Source organism: Phascolarctos cinereus, unplaced genomic scaffold, assembly GCF_003287225.1.
Source record: "Phascolarctos cinereus isolate Bilbo 61053 unplaced genomic scaffold, phaCin_HiC Scaffold_726;HRSCAF=1367, whole genome shotgun sequence".
Lineage (NCBI taxonomy): Eukaryota > Metazoa > Chordata > Mammalia > Diprotodontia > Phascolarctidae > Phascolarctos > Phascolarctos cinereus.
Window position 1 is genome coordinate 425,148,719 of NW_027556098.1, and position 20,245 is coordinate 425,168,963.

Genomic DNA, 20,245 nt, shown 5'->3' on the forward strand with positions numbered 1-20,245 from the left:
CACACGCGTTGAGAAATCAAACCTTTTCGAGTGCGCACGCTCTCGGCTTCTCCCTCTGGTCCCCGCCTGGGATTTGGTCCTCGTGGCCCTCCCCTCCCCCGAGGAGTCCCCACATTCCCAGCTCATCCCCAGTTCTTTGGTCTTGCCTAGAATCGGTCCCGGATTAGCAGCATTTATGAAGCTCCTACTGTATGCCAGCTGGGGAGAGCAACAAAAAATGGACGGAAGGTTAACGAGGGAAGAAACAGGAGCAATGTTGTTAGTGTTTGACTAGGAAAGCGGAAATAGGTGAAGCGCTTGGGAGGGAGGTCCCCGGCCTGGCCCAGAGGAGGAATGGTGGGGCCCATTTCACCTTCCCAGCATCCTCCTGAATGTGGCCTCTCCTCCGATCCTGCCCCCACCCTGGGACAGACCCTCATCATCTCACACCCGGTCTGCCTGCCTCCGGTCTCTCCCCAGTCCAATCTCTCCTTCATTCATTCACCAAAGTGGTCCTTGAAGAACACAAGTCTGATCATGCCACCCCTACTCAATAAACTCCAGGGGGCCCCCATTGCTTCCAGGAGCTAGCACAAAATGCCCCTTGGCATTCGAGCTGCCTCCCTCCCACCTTTGCAGTCATCTTACACCTAACGCCCCACCACGTACTCTTCGGTCCAGCGACACCAGCTTCCTGGGTGTTCCCAGAACAAGGCCCTTGTCTCTTGGCTTCTGCATTTTCTCTGGCCATCCACCATGTCTGGAGTGCTCTCCCTCTTCTGCGAAGACTGCTGACCTCAGGGGCTTCTTTAAATCCCAGCTAAAGGCCCACCTCCCACAGGAAACTTTCCCCTCTCGATTCCATTACCTTCCCTCTGATAGTTTTTTCCTATTTATCCTATGGAAAGCTTGCTTTGTAATATTGTTTTCCTCTCATCTCACCCATTGGCTTCTAAGCTCATTGAGAGAGAAGACTATATTTTGCTTCTTTTTTTGTGTCTCTAGCATGTAGCACAGTGCTTGGCACATGGTAAGTGCTTAATAAATGTCTACTGAATTGAACTTATTCAACTCTATGATAAAAGAACAGCACCTAATAACTTTCTCACTAGTCTTAATGATAATTTCATTGTTCAAAAGGTGGAGGGACCAACAAAGGCGTATTCAATTGCATATCTGATTATTGTGACCACAGAGGAATTGGTCAGTGGAATGGAAATGATGGGAAAGTAGGGGAAGTGACCCCTCTTTCCTAGAGTTTGTGACAGAGGAGAGAAAAATCTGATTCACACCCAATCACAAGAGGTTTCCTAAATGATTGCCTTTCTCCAGTAGCCAGAGACCTATAATTATCTCAACCTGATTAAAGAATTTATTCAGACATTGTTATAGGGTTGAAGGACCACTCCTTAAGACTTCATTTACAATACTTCTTCATGCTTTGTGATTATATTCTTTGCCTACTGATTACTCAGTAATCTTCACTAAATAAGTTCATTTGTAGGGGAAAAGTTCGAAAATGAAAACAATTTAGAATTAAGGGGGCCCAGAATCACCAATTGTGCTGGGAATCACATTTCCCTTCCCTTTCAATCAGAAATAGATCATGCCATATAATTTTATTTCCTTCATTTTGACAAAGTTACTAAATTATTTGATTAGGGAAATGCTGTGGCTGTAGTTTACATAGGCTTTAGCAAACATTTTGATAAAGTATCCTATACTGCTCTAATATTTATGTGGAGAGAGATATTTGAACCCAGCAACAATACAATGACATCCAGTTGGATAGATCAACTTAAAGAAACATTAATATGGTGATTGATATGAACTTGGCATGAAGTCTCTAATGAAGTGTCCCAAGGGATCTGTGCTGGCTGGCCCTGCTCTGTTTTAATATTTTTATCAATGACTTGGACAAAGAGTTAGATCACATTGTCAACAAATTTAAACATAGCAAAGTTAGGAGGGGCAGCTAACATGGTGTTTGACAGAGTCAAGGTCTAAAATGATTTTCATGGGCTAGAGCTTTGGGATGAATCTAAAAATATGAGTGTATGGGGAGCCTGACCAAAGAGGGTTCAGTCCTAGGGCAGGCACAGAGGGCCTCCCATATACTGCCAAACCACATAGAGCCTTCTAGAAATATGAGATGATCTGTAATAGAGGGGTGCTGGTATAGGATTGCAACCATGTACAGGCATTCTGTGACTGTTTCCTGGAGTGTACAAGTGTTCAAGAAAGACTAGTACCTCTGGGGTGAGGCTGCCAAGCCCTTTTCAGGGCTGCTTATCCACCTTTGGTGTTCTCCTGCCACCCAACTCTCACCTGTGGCTCCAAGAAGCTGTTATGTGCACAATGGCCACACCCCTGGAAAACCATTTCTGCAGACAGGCTAAACCAGGTTGAGGTTAACTAAGAGGCCTCAAACACATCAGTGAGTTAAGGGGGTGTCTAGCCCAAGCACTCAGAGATTTCCCCAGGCAGAATGGGTGGATGTGAATAATTTGTTCCCATAGTCATGAAAGCAGTGGTAGCAGGTGCCGTGGAGTGCTTAGAGCTTGGTTAGACATGGAAGACACCAAGGTCATCCACTGCATTCTGGGTTATCGCCAGTCGTCTTGACTTTTGTCTTGCCCCTGAACTCTGATGACTCTGGAAGAGAAAGTGAGACTGATGACTTCATACAATTCTGACTGACTTAATACCAATTTATTTGTGAGTCAAAAGATATTCCCCATACCATTTTACCATTTTTACCTACCTGAAACAACAGGCAAGGGATGAAGCAGCAGGTGTGGATACATCGGGAGCTGTAGTGAGAACCTTGAACACTGGGGGGCCCAAAGCATAGGGTCAGCTTTTCACTAGACTAAAGGCAGCAATGCAATTTGGCAGCCCCCTAGGTATCTGAGCAGCCTTTTTGAGGGACCAGCTCTCCTCCTGGCATGAGGAAGGGGCTAGAAAAGGTGTCTTCAAAATTGTCTGCTTCACTTCTCCTAACCCTGCCTGCTTTCCAGGGCAGGCAGGGATCCTACTTTGCAGGTGAAACACAACATGTACAAAAGCTTTGTAAAGGTAACTTCACTCGCCATTGGTACGTGGAATGTGTGCATGTTTGTGGACATGAAATCCAGGAGACAGGCAGGTGGGGATCCTACCTTGTGTTAAACATGAGATGTTCAAATTTAGAGACATCTCCACTTCAGATGTTCCTATGGACTATTTGTGGCTGACCTGTGATAGAGCCTCCGAGCTCATGTTGGTCTGAGCAGCCACAGTTGGACACACTTGACCCCGACATAGTGAGGACATTTTGGTCGTTGTTGACATGAAGGATAACAACCAACCAGCCAACCTATCCACTTACTACTTAGTGAAGAAAACCCTTTTAGTTGTCTGCGAAGTCAGGACTGGCTGAAGTGGGGTAGAGGAATAGCTCATGGGAGGAGAGTCAGTTGAGGAATTGAGTTATTAGGGTGTTTGAGAGTCAGTATATATGTGGAAGTCCCATAGTATGAAGCAGGAGCTGGGTAGGAGAGAAAATTTGTGAACCATGTACCAAACTCTTTAAGAAAAGAAGGGGAGTGAACTGTCTATAGACAACAGCTACCAGGATTTAGATTGAGTGGAAGATATAAATAGCATGAACCACAAAGGAGGAGAGGATACTGAGTAATGGAGGTAGGAGGAGAACCTAAGAGTAAGGGCAAGGAGTATTTCAACTCCCTTACTGAAGGGGATGAATGAAGGTGCAGCCAGTACTGGAAAGGGTGGCCAGGGAGGCTGTGCCATCAGTGATAGGGTGATGGAACCTGGACCCCTAAAAGGAAAAGACCATGTGTTTGAAAGCAACTCAAGCCCTGATCTTTCCCACACACAACCCAGTCCCTGGCATTTTCCCTGAGGCATCTGATCCATCACAGCCCACCTAGATACTCAATAATCATTTTAACTTCCCTTTCAGTATGGTTCTCCGACCACCTAATTCCTTTCATTGTCTGCACCTGGCCCACCCCAGGCTGTTTGCTGCTTCTTAATCCCATCTAGATCTTCTCACTTCTTTTCTTGCATGTAAGTACTAATTTTGCCTTCCCCCCCCCCAATTTAAATTGTGCAAATTCTTAGAATCTCACCTGCTTCTATTGGCATCGCAATATTGCAGATTTACTAGGAATCTTGCCCACCTAACTGGTGTTTTAATAAAGCCTTGCTCCTTCACTGAAAGGAGGCTTGAATGGCTGAATTCTTTCAAGGCAGACTCCCTGTACCCTTGCATTTTGGGGTTCCCAGCACCCCAAACAAAAACAGACATGGGGGATCCAGGTTTCAATAAGAGCTAGTAGATGAAAGGATTGAGAAAGGAAAAGATTTAGCATGAAGGGGAGCTTGTTGCCTATGGAATAGGCATTTCAGAGGGCACAGTGGGAGATGTAGGTGGAGTTAGGTTTGAACTTTGGGGTAGCAGATTTGAGGGAGATGGGAATATGCCATCAGGTAATGGGAGGAATGGATTGGGGTTTGGATGGTGCCCTACAGAGGGTCAGAATCACAGGAATATGAAGGGTATAACCAGGTGAGGATGTTTATTATTAAGTAGAGGGCAACAATCTTCCCAGTAGTGATTGGATATTGGACTGGAGGGAAGTGCAGTATGAGATGGAAAGCCACATGGTCAGATGGGAGGCCCTGCTTTACTACTCTTCTTCTGTCCAAAGGGTAGAGATTAGATAGGAAAGGGCATAGCAGGAGAAGGAAGTCCTGTTCCCCAATGACTCTCCTCTTCCTCTTCCTTCAAGGGACAGGGGCAGAAGGGGAGGTGAGGGCTAAAGTCAAAGGGAAGATGGTTCCTCTTTGCACCAGAAGTTCTCCACCTCCCAGTTGGGAGGTTGGACTGACAGCAGAAATTTGCTTTATGCTTGCATAGATGGAAGTCATTGATTTGGGATAGATGGAAGATGCCCTGCAAGAGATAGAAGACACAAGGTGCCATTTCCCAGAAGGAGATGAAAGGATCACTATCAGAGAAATTTCTCTCTCCTTTTCTTATCTGAGACTGGAGATCAGGGGGGTGTAGGAGGTGGAAGTCTTCCTAGCAGTGCAGGGAGAAGTCACCTTGAGCCAGATGGAAGTCAGCTCAGCCCTTTGCTGCCTTCCTTCTGGGGACACTTGCAGCAGGAAAAGGAAGGTGCTCAGGATCAGAGGAAAGTCTGGCTCCACTTTTCTTCTAAACCCTTGGTATTTTGATGACCCCTATTGATTGAGTCACCTGCAAGTCTGCCTTTTCCCAGGTGGGCCCAGAACGGGCTATAGATCTGGAAGATAGAAAGCTCACTCTCCAGCAGTCTTTACCTTTGGGTGCTTATGACTCTTTGGGAATTTTGTTTTTGTAGGTTTCTGGCTACAAAAACAATGGTGAATGGACCCTTGGAAGGCAAGGTGTGGTCAAGTTAAATGCCTGTTAGACCCTAATCTAGGAGCTCCTAGAATTGGCTGCTTATTATACCAATTTGGGAAGCAGCTCTTGGCACATTACTAGACCTTACTAGCTTCTGAACAGATCATGCAAAGTCATACTATCACCCTTCATCCAGGGGTCCCATTATGAGGTGGATTATGCAAGACAGTTGAACAAGATGAGTAGGACATAAGAAACTTCTAAAAGGGTGTGGCCCCCTCCCCAAACCATTTTGAGGCCCCCCCCCCCATCACCTGAGAAAGCCCTAAAGCCTGGATTGGCCTATCAGGACAGACATTTTGGTCCACTCTGAATTTAATATACCATAATGCTTTGCATGCTCTGGCACAACAGACATGCTTTGCTTTGCTCTCTGAGTGAACCCAAAATGCCCTTTCCTGTGTCAGCAACTGCAAGGTCAGATGAAGCTGACCAGGAGCATTCTTCTGTTTATGACTGTCCAGGGCAGGATACCTTGAACCAGCCACTATCTTGAATAATGGGACTTTTCTTATCTTTCTTATCATATTCTATAGACACATGTTATGTTACATTATATCATGTTAATGATAGAAGAAACCCAGACATCCTGGGTCTATAATTTCAATTGACACTTTGACATTCTCCTATCTTATTGTATTTACAATCTATCCACTTAAGAAATTCCTTTCTCATATTGTGGTTAACACATATGGAGACTATAATTTTGGCTGACATAGGCATTGTGAGTCAGGAAGGGAGGGAGGAGTGAGGGGGAATTGCCGTGAAAATACAAAATCTCCTTTTGTCTGTCCATCTTTGGGTTCATTTTCTACAATGAGCTCCCATGCATATCTCTATATACATGTTCTGCAAGCTTTGAGAGAAATAAACACTCACATGCAACCTAATTCTGTTCTTCTTTCTTAGAACAAACTCAGTAATGGTTGACAAGGGAAATGAACACATTCACCATTGTGCCCCTCAGGCTCTTTGTTTGTTTGTTTGTTTGTTTTTGTTTTTGGCTAGGCAATGGGGTTATGGACTTGTCCAGGGTCACATAGCTAGTAAGTGTTATGTGTCTTAGGCCTGATTTGAACTCACCTCCTCCTGAACCCAGGCCTGTGCTCAATCCACTGCACCACCTAACTGCCCTTAGGCTTTTCAGAAACAGACTGTGACTTTGGTGGAGGCTTAGACCTCCAATGGTAGCTTTATGTTTTACCCCTTCTAGTAACCCAGTGGTCACCTGCTAGGAAGACTTGGTTCTGTGGAACACCATTTGCCCTGTTCACAGATGACTCTGCCCAGTATAAGAGATGCATGTACAAGGAGACTTCACTGGCCCTTAATCTCATAACAAGCGACATCCTGAGAAAAAGGGATCCTGGCAACCCTCCCATAAGGACTTTGAGGGATGGGACAGAAAAGAAAAGATAGTGATTCTAGGATGGTGACCAGGGGTCTGGCTGAGTGATCTGGGGTTGGAGACACTGTAGAGAAAGAAATAGCAAGATTTGGAAACAGAATGTATATGTGGCATGAGGATAGAGAAGTGGAGTCACAAGTGTTGTCCCTTTGTTATATGCCCATTTGTTTGCTGAAAGGGACAGAAAAAGAACATTTGTATAAGGTATAGTGATAAAATCAGCTGAAGAACAAACAAAGCTCCTCCAGCCCGTGGGATAAGTGCTAGAGGGAAGACGCAAGACTGTTCCACTTGGGAGAAAACTTCTCCTTGTGCTTGGTGGTCAGTTAGCTGTTTGCAAATTATTCTTTCAAGAGTTTAAGAGAAGTCTATATGGATTGTTGAGGTCATATCTGACAGTTACTGGATTTTTTGTTTCATGTTGAGAGGGGTTACTGCTCATGAGGAGACTCTGGTTTAAGGCAGGAGAAGCCAGATTGAGGAGGGTAAGAGATGGCCTAAGGAAGACAGAAGTGAGAGAGAAAGATGAACAGGGGAGGAATAGACACAAAATACACAGAGTGTTAGAAGCTAAACTGACGGGAAGGCCCTGCAACTGATTTTCTGGGATGATATAGAAATGTTGCGTTGCTGAGAGCTGATCACCTGGAAAAGTTCTGAGTCATTTAAGAGTCGACTGAAGCAAGACAGGCCCTGCAGTTGCTAGAATCTGATTAAAAAAGAGCTGCTGCTGCTCTGTGTACAGTTAACTGGACTTCTTGCCCTCTACAACCATCTATAGCCCAAGAGAAAGGAAACCTCTCTAGGGTGCCAGTGTTGTCTTTATTTCCCTCTATAGCCTAAGGCAGAGGGTAAAAGCAGCTTTTGCCATTGTTTTGAGCTATGCTTACTAGCTCTGTGATCCAGGGCAAGTCATTTAACTTGTTAGCCTCAGTTTTCTCATATGTGAAAATGGGGGATGATAGCACTTCCCAGGGCTGTTGTAAGAATCGAGATAATTTTCATAAAGCATTTGGTAAAACTTAACATACTATATACATGCTAGCAATGATTTTTTCTTCTAAAAATTTAGAACACTTTCTCAGCACTCTCAAAGGTAGCTATGTGCCAAAACAATCTTGACTGCATTCCATCAGATGTAAAATAGAGAAACTGCTTTGCTTGGTGGAAGGGCTGCGAGAACCAGAAGGGCAGCAGATAGCAGGTGATGGGGAACCAGATTGTTCTCTTAAAAAATCCAAAGACATAGTTGTGAGTTACCCTCTAGAGTTGTGACTTATGTAGATTTGTGTATTTGTGGGACTCCCTGCTATGTCAGTGTGCTCTCTCTTCTCTACAGTCACCAAATGACTTAGTGGGAAACTGTGATCCAGGTTTATGGGTAGGCTGTCTTCTACTGAGTAAATGTTATCATTCCTGAGTTTGACTTCTCTCTTGCTCTTCTGTGCATTTGTAGAATCCATCCTCCGTGACAAGAATGTTCTCTCTTCACCTCTGCCTTTCAGAATCCTTTCTCTTCCTTCAAGGTTCAGCTCGCATGTACCTTCTCTACAATCCTTCCCTTGATGGATTACATCAAGCTCAAAGTGCTCTCTACCTCCCAAAATTCTCTAGTCAAATTCTGGACCTCTTCTTTACCCACATCTGTGTTTTGTATTCTTTTTACACATAGATGATAATATTTGTGATTAGAGACATTCTCATATGTGATCTTCATAAGAAACCTGACAGGTGGTGTAAAAATTACTAATCTTGGTAGTAGAAGGAGGAAACTAAAGCACACAGTGAAATGACTTTCCTGAGGTCTCATAGAGAATAGGCCAGAATGTTACCTCAATGATCTGTACTCACGTTATCAGCCATTCTTCCCCAACTCCTTTGTAAAAGTTAAGTCTGTGGAAGGCAGGTACTACATCAACAAAACCTTGGAAATAGGATGTTGGACTTTGAGAAAGGAAGGACCTGGGTTCAATTCCTACCTCTGACACTTATTTAATAAGTGGCCATGGGCAAGTCGTTTCACCTTTGGGAGCTTTACTGTCTTCATCTATAAAATGGAGAAAATAATACCTTAAATCCCTAACTCAACAGGATTATTGTGAGGCTCAAATTAGATAATGTATATGAACCACTTAATAAATTTTTACAGAGCTCTGTCAATCTTTATAAAAATCCTTTTATCTGCAGAGTCCCAAGTTCAGCACTTAGTGTCCTAAGCCTCCAATCTTACCTAGCAGGTTGGCCTCAAGCAGCAATCGCTTAATCAATATTTGCTGAAGGAGTGAGGGAATGACTGAATAAATTCTATACTGGTAGCAGGATGAGGCCAACACACTTCAAATTTCCTCCCATTTTTGACTTTTGCTAATACATCTACATAGACTTTAAAATTTAGCCAGTTCTTCAGGACTGCCCAGTTCAAATAAAATCATCATTTGGGGAAAACAGAAATGGGATTGCACTCTTCTGACCTAAGATGCCATTGTCTTAGAGGCCCCAGAACGGGGTACTGGGAAGTACTCTGAATGAGAGTAATTGGGAGACAAATGCAAACTATGGTAAAGTCTCTAATGCGGGGGCGGGGGGGCGGGGAGCAGCTAGAATAGTCCTATGCCCATTATGTCAGACTCACATTCAGGTTAGCCCAAAAGCCATTCCAAATGTTTCTTAGTATCTCATACATGCTTGTGTTGGAGAGAAGACCTCACCAAAATTATACCCACATTCATGGTCTTCCTTTTCTGTAGCATCTAAAGCTTATTTATAGTTTACACATATCTAACATACAAACATAATGTGTTAACATATATGCCCCTCCTTTACCCACATCTCTCCCTACCTTGTACAGTTTCTACACATATATGATGATGGATTATGATTAGAGGCATTCTCATATGTGATCTTCATGATATTCTGACAGGCAGTGTTAAGAACTACTAACCTTGGTAGTCAAAGGAGGAAACCAAGGCACATTATGAAATGACTTTCCTGAGGCCTCATAGCCACAATGTAAGCCCTTCAAGGCTAAATCCAAAGCTAGGGTTTCATGAGGCCCTGCAAAATTACCCCACCTCTATTCCAGCCACAAAGTTTCTCTTCTGACAGTAAAGTTGCAATGACTTTTTCCCCATATGCATGATGTACCTGGGGTCTATCTTTCCATGTGATTATCCAGGCTTTTGTTTCCTGCTTTAGAAGGATTTTCCACAATGGAAAATGCTATCCACATCCAAAGAAAGAACTATGGAGTGTGAATGCAGTTTGAAGCATACTGTTTGCTATTTTTTTTTCTTCTGTGTGTTTTGTTTCCTCTTTCCGGTGGTTACTCCTATTGGTTCTAATTCTTACCTACAACATCACTAATGTGAAAATATGTTTGATAGGAATATATATGTATAGCCTATACCAGATTGTGCACTGTCTTGGGGATGAAGGGGGAGAAAAATTTAAAACTCAAAAGCTAATGGAAGTGATTGTTGATAATTCAAAATAAATTAATTAAAAATAAAAAAAGGATTTTCCACATTCACCATACTGATCAATCTTTCCCATTTAATGAACTAACCTTCAACAAGGGATGAATTGCATCTGAAAGCTTTCCAATATTAATACACTGATATTTGCTTTTGATATGAGAGTTCTTTCCCAGGAAGCTTCCCTCTCATTTCATAAAAGGTAAAAAACAAATTCTCTATCAAAAGATAAGTGATAGTGGATAATGGGCTAATTTTGACTAACAAAATATCATTTTCCATTTTTGAAGTTTGTCAATTATTAGCAGAAAGGAAAGGTGTAACTTTAATAGCCCAGAACCAACAAAGTTTATTGTTCATCTGTTTTGCTAGCCTTTAGTGCTATATTTGTGAATGCTGCTGTAGTCAAATAGATTCTAATTTTGCCTGTGCTGTCTTCACTCTGCATCAAGCCATATGATTCTGCTCATATTTCACTACACTTTTAGGGGTTTTCTCCAGTGAGAATGCTGATGTCGCATGAGATGTGACTTCCTATTAAAGGACTTTCCACATTCCTTACATTTATGAGGTTTCTCTCCAGTATGAACTTTGTTATGTTCAATAAGAGCTGAACTCCGACTGAAAGCCTTCTTACATTCCTTACATTGATAAGGTTTCTCTCCAGTGTGAATTCTCTGGTGTACAGTAAGGGCTGAGCTTTGGCTAAAGGCCTTCCCACATTCCTTACATTCATAAGGTTTCTCTCCAGTGTGAATTCTCTGATGTTGAATGAGGTATGAATTCCAGTGGAAAGCCTTCCCACAGTCCTTACATTGATAAGGTTTCTCTCCAGTATGAATACTTTTGTGTACAATAAGAGCTGAGTTCTGGCTGAAGGCTTTACCACATTCACCACATTTATAAGGTTTTTCTCCAGTGTGAATTCTCTGGTGTTGAATGAGAGGTGACTTCCAGTTGAAGGCCTTCCCACATTCTTTACATTTATAAAGTTTCTCTTCAGAATGAATGCTCTGATGAGCAATGAGAGCTGAACTCTGGCTGAAGGCCTTCCCACATTCCTTACATTGATATGGTTTTTCTCCACTATGAATTCTCTGATGTTGGTTGAGGCCTGACTTCCATTTGAAGGCCTTCCCACATTCCTTACATTGATAGGGCTTCTCTTCAGTGTGAACTCTCTGGTGTGCAATAAGGGCTGAGCTATGGCTAAAGGCTTTTCCACATCCCTTACATTCATAAGGTTTCTCTCCAGTGTGAATTCTCTGGTGTCCAATGAGGTATGACTTCCAGTTGAAAGCCTTTCCACATTCCTTACATTCATAAAGTCTTTCTCCATTATGCGTCCTTTCATGATTGATGAGGTATGAATACTGGGTAAAAAACTTTCCACAGTCCTTACATGTATAAGGTTTCTCTCCAGTGTGAATTCTCTGGTCTTCCGTAAGATGGGAGATTTCCTGGAAGTTCTTCCCACATTCCTTGGACTCCTCAGTTTTCTCTCCAGTGTGAATTCTCTGATGTTGGATCATCCCTGCATTCTGGCTGTAAGTCTTTTCAAACTCCTCACAATCCCAGGATTTCTCTATCCTACACAGACTTGAAGGTGGAATCAAAGCTGGGAGACCCTCACCTTCATTCTCACTGCATGACCTCTTGGGCCTGCAGGTACTCCTGTGGATTTTTTTGCGAATGTCAACACATTCATGGCCTCTGTGCCCAATAGGAGTTTTCCAGTCCAGAATCAATGGCCTCAAATCACTTTGCTGGGAAATGATTTGCTTTGGAATCTCCCCTGCCAGGTTTTGAATTTGCTTCCATACCCTGATCTCTTGGATTGGACCAGCCACAAAGGTTTTGTTCCTGAGAACATCCCCAGGGAGTCTTTCCACTAATGTCTCTTCTGATCCTAAATCTTGCTTTTCAGTTGACTCCTGGTTCTTGAGTTTAGTATCCCAAGCTGAGAAAAAAAAAAAAAAGGAAACAGAAGTTGAATGCAGAGGGCTAGAAAGCTCATCCTAGAGAATGTATAAAGTCCTGTGAAAAGCTTATTATTAGTCAAACTTGTATCAGAATCATGAATCTTTCCATCTCATTCCTCTCCAGGCTGCACTTGGGACTTCCTCTTCAACTCTAGATTTTACACTTTAAAAAATGTAATCCCAGAGAGGGAAGGACATTATTCAACTTCAAAACCTGCATCAGTGCAGAGATGGGATAGCAATCACTGAATGCCAGAGCTGGAAAGCACCAGGCAGTCACATCCTTCTCATGGGACAAATGGAGACAGTGGGGCTCAGAGAACTTGAACTTGCTGAAGTGCGCATGTGCATTCAGGTGTTCCCTCTCCAGAGGGACCATCCTGCCCTATATGAAGAACACACTCTTAAGGACTCCCACAACTTCAGAGTCCAGGATAAAGAGCTGGGGAAATCCCCACTGGGTGTGTGTGAACTCATCAGGCAGGCCTACTCCATCCTGGGCCTCATATCTTGTTGTCCATCTAGAAGCTTGGCATTAGTGCGAAGGGCTCTGGGTAGCATTGGCATGAGGGATCTGGTAAAAGCCCTCCCACTCTGCAGAATTATCGATCAGTGAGGCAAGGGGACTGTGCTAAATGCTTGGTATACAAACACAAGCCAGCAGAGCTGTATGTGTCCTCAGGAAGCTGATGTAAGAGGTGATTTCAGCACATACAGGGGAACATGTCAGAAGGAATGGTAATGGAATCACAGGGCCTTAATTAACATGGTCTGTCTAGTGATGGTAGTGGTGCCTGAATCACTCCTAGCAGAAGGCCTGGGCTACCTGCTGGGATAGTTTTGATAATTATTGGTTTCTCTTTTACTTTTCTTCTGAATAGAGAAGAGGGTTCTTAACCCAGGATCTATGAACTTTCTAAAAGTAACATTTTGGTGGCCTTCCATAGATTGATTTCTTTTGTAATCCCCTATGTATTTACTTTATGCATTTAAGATTATTCCAAGAAGGGGTCCACAAGTCAACAACACTTGGGCTTAAATCTACCTCAGACAATTACTAACTGTGTGCATTTGAGCAAGTTGCTTAATTTGTTTATGGTAAACTCAAGAAATTTTTCTAGCTCCAAATAAATTAATTAAATGTTTTTAAAAAGGAAAGACAAGAAGGGGTCCACAAGATTTGCCAGGCTGCCCAAGGGGTCCATGAAACAAAAGAGGTGAAGAACCCCTGGTCTGGAGGCTTTCCCAAGGCAGAGCAGGCCTTAGCAGGTTACCCTGGAAAGCATCCCTCTATTGAAGGATTAGTTCTAGTGTTTCATTAACTCTGTCCTCCCAGAGTTGAACCCTGCCCTTTCTATCCCTTGATTCTGAGTCCCAAGACTGGGGAAGAAAGGACTGCTTTGCTGAACTGTGGGGAGACAGGTTCCTGCTTTCCAGTCTTTGGGAGTGAGTCTCCCCTACTTGGCCATGTGACCACTGCTGGTCATCTCCACACACCTACCTGCACCCTCCAGCGCTTCAAAGAAGAGCCCAGCTGGGCTGCTGCACCCACTGGCTCCTAGCTGACTCCTGGGATTTTCTGCTTTAGACAAAGATGTGCTTCTGGCAGCATGTACCAGTGAATCCCATGGATGTGGCTCTTCCTCTCCCTCCAACCAGGAGATGAGGCCTGGCTTGGGACCAGGAAGCCCTGCTCATGGGGGAGAAAATGAGATAGCTCTGCATGTGCTGAAGGTGGAAAAAGGTCAGGAAGGAGAGAGGCAAGCTGTGGTGGGAGTAGTGACTGAGATGAGGTCCAGGGGGCTGTGATTCTGTGATCTCGAGAGAGTCACAAAACCAGGTCATCTCCCAGCTCTCCTCAGAAGCACAGAACCCCTCTGGAAATGCCCACAGAAGGGCTCACCAAGCCATCACTTCTCTGGGTCTTAGTTGGCACAAATACAACATGACCTTGGCAGACCCTGAGGAACCTTGGACCCAGGAGACCCAGAAGGCTGGATGGTGTTTCTCATGTGGGTGGAAGGAGAGATACTATGGGATTCCCATCAAAATTTGCCTTAGCTGGGACTTAAGAGACCCCAGTTCAAATCCCCTATCTGTTATTCCCTTGCAGGGTAGCCTTGGATCAATCTCTTCCTCACTTTTGGGCCAGTTTCTTCCCTTTAAAATGAAGAGGTTGCAGTAAATGACCTCCAATGATCTTCCAGAGTCCAATATTTTACAGTATTAATAATTTGTAGAGAAATGTCTTGTGTGCCTTTCCCTGTTACAAGGGGAATAACTCTAACCCATGGATGTCCTTACAGGGGCATCTTGAGTAGAGTCTGCTGATCAAGAAGAGCCCAGTGAAGGTGAAGACAGACCTTCTCTCTAGGACCAAAAGAAAACAGGAGCCTCTGCTTTCAGAAGCCCCTCAGTTGAGCCAATGAAAGAGTCCTACAGGTCTGTGCTTCACAGATGTGAGTCCTGATTCCCCCACGGCAGATCCCTATTCCCAGGGGGAGGTATCCTTACCCAGGGAGACCAGGTTCCTGTAGTTCTCCAGCATCACATCTTTGTAGAGCTCTCTCTGAGCAGCGCTCAAGCATCCCCACTCCTCCCAGGTGAAGTCCAAGGCCACATCCCTGAATGTGACTGCTTCCTGAAACACCAAACACATTCATCCTGGCCCAGAAGCCACATAGGGAAAAGGGAAACTTGAGGAAGGGCAAGAATTGAGAAAAAGTAGATGTAAAAGTGTTCTGGAGACAGGGGAAAGAAATGGTGACCTGGCAGAAGGAGAGGGGACTGCCCAGTACTCGGAGGACAGGAGAGCTGGGACCACAGGAACAGGCATTTATACTTAGAGGTCACCTAGTCCAATCCCCCTAGTGTGCAGATGAGAAAACTGTGGACCCCAGACAGTATCTGGTTTGTCACAGGTCACACAGCAAATAAACAGCAGAGGCAGGATTCTGACACAGCTCCTCAGAGTCCACATTCAGCCTGAGACAGCACAGCTACTGACCTCCTGGTGGACTCTGGGTAAATGACACTCCCTGCCTGGCTTCAGTTCCAGACTAAAGAAAGAGAGTCGGACCTGATGACCTCCAGTTACCTTCCCTCACTGCCAGAGCCAGGAAAGGGCCTCAGAGGTACACTCACAGCCAGAGGTCAAGTCCAACTACTCAGCAGCTAGTTCTCTTCACTGACAGCCACGTGCAAGAGCCTCAGGATGGCAGCCTGGCCATGGCAACTCACCTCTCCCAGGGCCAACAGACCCCTGGTGGATGCTCCATCTTCCTCTGAGCTCCCCACTTGGATACAATCAAGAGACATCAGGCCTGTGGGAAGAGAGAGTAAGGAGGTTGGGGGCTAGATTTTCAGTCTCTGAACTAATTAGGCAAGCTCTCTCCACTCCTCCCGACACACATAGACTCAGGAGATCTTCAGTCTTGTTTCATCCACTGGCTTCTTCCCTGTTGCCACAAACATGCCTCAGTCTCCCTCATCCTTAGAATTGAATTATGAATTGTTTCTACCAACCTCTCATCAGATTGCTCTGTATCTCTCTTCCTTTTTGCAGTCCAATTTGTAGAAGGGGCAATGTGCCCTTTCTTGTCTGCACTTCCTCCCACTTACTTATAGATCCTTGGCAAACCCAGTTTCTGAGCACAATACTCTACCTGAACTCAAGCTCTACCCAGACTACTAACTCCATTTCCTTGGGGGAGAAGGGGAAGAGAATAAGCATTTATTCAGCACCTGCTGTGTGCCAGGGATGGTGCCACATGCTCTACAAATATGATCTCATTTGTTCTTCACAACCACCCTGGGAAGAAGGTGCTCTTCCCTTTTCTTCGTTTATTTAAAGTGAAGACATTTGGTCCATTAAATTAGTAAGATCACAATAGAACATTCCTCCCACCAAACACTCCCTCACAACTCCACACACCAGTGAGAGGAGTGGATGCACATAGGGATTCTGCATGAGGATCATGTACATTGTCCTCCCAGCTCCAGTCTATTGTAGCAGAGTAGCTAGACAAGGATAATCTTCCTGACAAGGGTAGGGCTATATCTGGGAAAATATATGGAGGGGCAATCCATGCCTTTAATGCTAAAGAAACACTCATGTTTTCTGGGGATGTCACAACTCTTTCAGTATGTCTGCTCCCCAGTAGGTGCTGTGGCTCCACCTAGTGTTCTGATTTCCAATGGAATTGTGCCGGCTGCTAGGTGCACAGTCCTTGCTGGGTATTGCACCCTTTGAGCTTCTGTGCTTCATTTCTTCAGGGTTACCTGCTGACCATTTCAACTCCAGCCTAATAGAATATACTGGCTAGAACCTAAAGAGGCTTCTACTCTTTTTCTTTTTTTTTGGCACTTGGGGTTAAGTGACTTGCCCAGGGTAACAGCTGGTGTCTGGGGCCAGATTTGAACTCAGGTCCTCCTGACTTTAGAGCCATGCTTTATTTTATGCCCCACCTAGCTGCCCTGGATAGTGTTCTTTTCACCTCCATATTACAGTTGAGGAAACCAAGGCAAACTCAGGTGAAGTGACTTGCCCAGAGTCACACAGCTAATAGGTATCTGAGTCCAAATTTGAACTCAGGTCTTCCTGACTCCAGTTCCAAGGCTCTAACCACTACACTACCCTGCTGCTTCTCCACAGGTTCTGGCAATGATAAACCCTCCCTCCTTGGAGATACTGGATCATCCTTTGGTTTCAGGGATGACACTCTGTCTGGCTTTCCTGGTACCAATAGCTCCTCATGGAAGAACCAATTCACAAGCATCTACCAAGTGCCTACTGTGTGAGGTTCGAGGCCACAAAGACAAAAATGAGATCAGTCCCCTGTCCACGGGGGGCCTTCTATTCCATTGAGGGAAACAGGATACCCACTCACAAGTAGTTAGAACACAGACACAAACGGAATGCCCAGTAAGTGGGTAGGGGTGGGAAGGGCAGTCCAGAGTCTGCCAGGGAAATGCCAGCAGATGGCTTTCTTTGCATTTCTCCTGGATGCTGTGAGCAAGCCTTGCAGGTCTTGAGCAGAGATGTCCCGTGCTGCATAAGGTGGGCATGAGAGGCCAGACTGGAGTTGAGGAGAGAGAGGGGAAGGCTACAGCAGATATGGTGGAGCCTACAGGGGCTGAGGAAATCATCCAGGTAGAAAGCATGGCCTACTACCCACCCCCCAAGGCTCTGGCCTGGGCAGGCTTCTTTCTCAACACTTAGGGACTGCTTCCATCTTCACGGGCACAATAGTCATCTCTGTCCACGTGACTGTCCTCATCCAGCCTCCATCATCTCTATGCATTCAATGCATAGAGCACCTTTTGCTAAGAGGCTGGGCCAGTCGCTGTCCACGGTGCTCACTGTCCACATCCAGCCTCTATCATCAGTGTGCATTCAATGGAATACAGCATCTTTCCTAAGAGGCTGGGCCAGGCGCTGTCCACAGTGCTGACTGTCCTCAATTAGCCTCCATCATCTCTTTGCATTCAATGGAATGCAGCACCTTTTGCTAAGAGGCTGGGCCAGGCTCTGTCCAGGGTGCTGAAGCACTTCCTGAGCAGGAGGGCTGACCTCTCTGTCTCCATGGCCACTGGGCCTCTCTTCCAAGATGGACCATAAGTATCTCAAACAGAATTCTTTCCAATAAACAACTCGCTCCCCCCAAAAGCCCGTGAGAGTATACCTGACCAGGGACAGAAGGAGGGTTTTTTGGCAGAGCATCTCACAAGTGAATCAAGAAGCTCTTTCAAGGTGAGAAGGAGGGGGGATGGAGAAAGCTGCTTCTTCCTATTGGCCACCCTGGCCACAGCAGCTTCATCTGGACAGAGGGCGTGCAATATCGGTGTCCAGAAATTCAAGGAAGCCAGAAGCCAGAAAGGAGCCAGAGAGGGAACTCTTGACGTCAGACGTCCCGGAGTGTTTGCAAATGCAGAAAGTGCGTGAAAGAGGCCGATGCCAGGAGGGCAAGCTGGCTCTGAGGTGGAGGAGTCCATGGCCTGCCCAGGGCCCCAAGGAGAGGAGACCAAGCAGCAGGCTGAACAGGAGACTGAGAAACAGTCTGGCCGCGGACCTGAAAGGGGCCTCAAGCACATCCAGGGTCCAGAACACTGGACTGGGTCTTGGAGGAGCTGGCTTCTAATCCTGCCTCTGTCCCTCTGCCTGTGACTTCGAGTTTGACTTCCCAGGCTCACAGGCTCCACGCGAGGCCAGACTCTCCTCCCTTGTAGAAAGACTCTGGGGCTGCAGTGTGAGTTTGCCTTGGGGAAAGACCCAGCCTTTCCCTTCCTTTGCCCAGGCCGTATCCCCCTGGGGAGCGCCCTCAGTCGTCCCTCCTCCCTCCTTTCCAGGCGCACAATGGCCTACACAGGCACACTTAGGGAAGCGCGAGCCTCCTTCTCGCTGCCCACCCCCCGCTGTCCACGCCCACGCAGGCAGACACACAAGCCTCTGCGCACGTACACCCACGCGGCCTCACCCGCGCAAAGACGTGCTGTGGCGCACACGGGCACGCGAGGGTGAGAAGGACGCACCTGGGCCAGCTCTCTTCTTGGCCGGCTGAGATGGAGGCTCCCCCCGCCCCGCGGGAAGCGGAGGTGGCAGGACCGAGGCAGAGCAGCCTGCCCTCCGCGCATGGGCTCACTCTGGACTGGGGCTCTCTGGGGATGAGGACAGAGGAAGGACAGTTCCGGTTGTCGGACCGGACATGGGTGGGTGTAGGGGCCGGGGCGGGTGGAAGGGGCTGGGTGATGTTTCCGGGCCTGCGCATTTTGAAAACCAACCTTGCAGACCAGGACTCTAATGCTGTAGAGAAAGAGCTAATGGCCTCCTCTCCGCCCCCACGCAAATCCGGCCAAACCCGCCTCTCTGTGCGCATGCGTGCTTCTTCCCCAGCCCCCTCCATGGCCGTGAACTTGAATGTAGACTCAATGGCATCTTTCTTTGTACTAAGCTTGGGTTTGTTGGGTCCGTGCACGTCAGCCTCGGCTGTCCTTTGTCTTTTCCTGTCACAGATCCTCACACCACTCGTCCCTTTCCCCCAGATTCCCGACATTCCCACCCCAGCCACCAGTTCTTTCTCCTTGTGAAAATGGGGCCTGGAAGAGGATTTCCCGCTGTTGATCCCCCCACTTTTCAGGCGTCATCAGGAAAGTCAATCAGCCAGAGTCACCACGCCAGTCACTGGGAATCCCCACACGAAAAGGAGCCATTCTGTGCCCTCAAGGAACTTCCATTCTGTTGGGGAAACTGTGTATTAAGGGCTTTAGAACAAAAACTTTGGGGAAGGGGGAAGCCCCCCGGCCCCAACAAGATGGCCCAAGTCTTACAGAAGTTGGAAATCTGAGTAGCCGTCACCCAAGCTGGTTACCATAGAATGAGGGTGGATACAAGGAAAGTAGAGGCGCAGTAAGACCCCATCTTAAATGTTTGTACACTGGTGCCATCCTCACCTCACTGGCCAGAACAGCAGCCTAAGAATTAAAAGTGCGACTTAAGGGGGGGCCACCAGAAGTGGGGAAGTCCTCAGTCCTGATCCTGCCTCAGCCACTTACGGGGGGGGGGGTGACTCTAGGTAAGTCACTCCCCCTTTCCCAGCCTCAGTTTTCCCTTCTGTAGAACGGGGATCCCATGAGCTGGACCTCCCAAGGCTATTGTGAGGCTCTCATTAGAAGAAGAGGAAGTGTTAATTATCACATTTCAGTTATCCGAGGTGATTAACTTGGTCCGAAGCTCCCTCCGGAGGAGGAGCGCTAGGACGCAATTTGGGAAGAAGTGAAGTGGAGGGAAACATGGGACACCCTAAAAGAGAAGGAGCAGATGCCACGTTCTTATTTTCAAATAAAAAATAAGCAGATTGTAGGAAACTAGGAAGTGTCTTTCAGATCCATGGTTTTGTGGAAAACAGCCACACACGGAGAGAGATCAATAGATTCTGGAAATGATTCT

General features: G+C 46.0%; 1 protein-coding gene across 2 annotated transcripts; it reads right to left on the reverse strand.

Annotated features, from left to right (window-relative positions):
- Positions 1-10,377: 10,377 nt before the first annotated feature.
- On the reverse strand, positions 10,378-19,085 carry LOC110197759 (uncharacterized). Of its 2 annotated transcripts, none has more exons than XM_078146404.1 (5): positions 16,045-19,085; positions 15,541-15,623; positions 14,815-14,941; positions 13,802-13,990; positions 10,378-12,278 (listed from the first exon to the last, which is right to left on the reverse strand). In XM_078146404.1, the coding sequence occupies exons 1-5, from the start codon at positions 16,070-16,072 to the stop codon at positions 10,795-10,797; spliced, it is 1,911 nt and encodes a 636-aa protein (XP_078002530.1). In that variant the 5' UTR covers positions 16,073-19,085; the 3' UTR covers positions 10,378-10,794. The 2 variants fall into 2 exon arrangements, with proteins under 2 accessions (XP_078002530.1, XP_078002531.1); XM_078146405.1 differs by having other exon boundaries at positions 18,832-19,084.
- Positions 19,086-20,245: the final 1,160 nt, after the last annotated feature.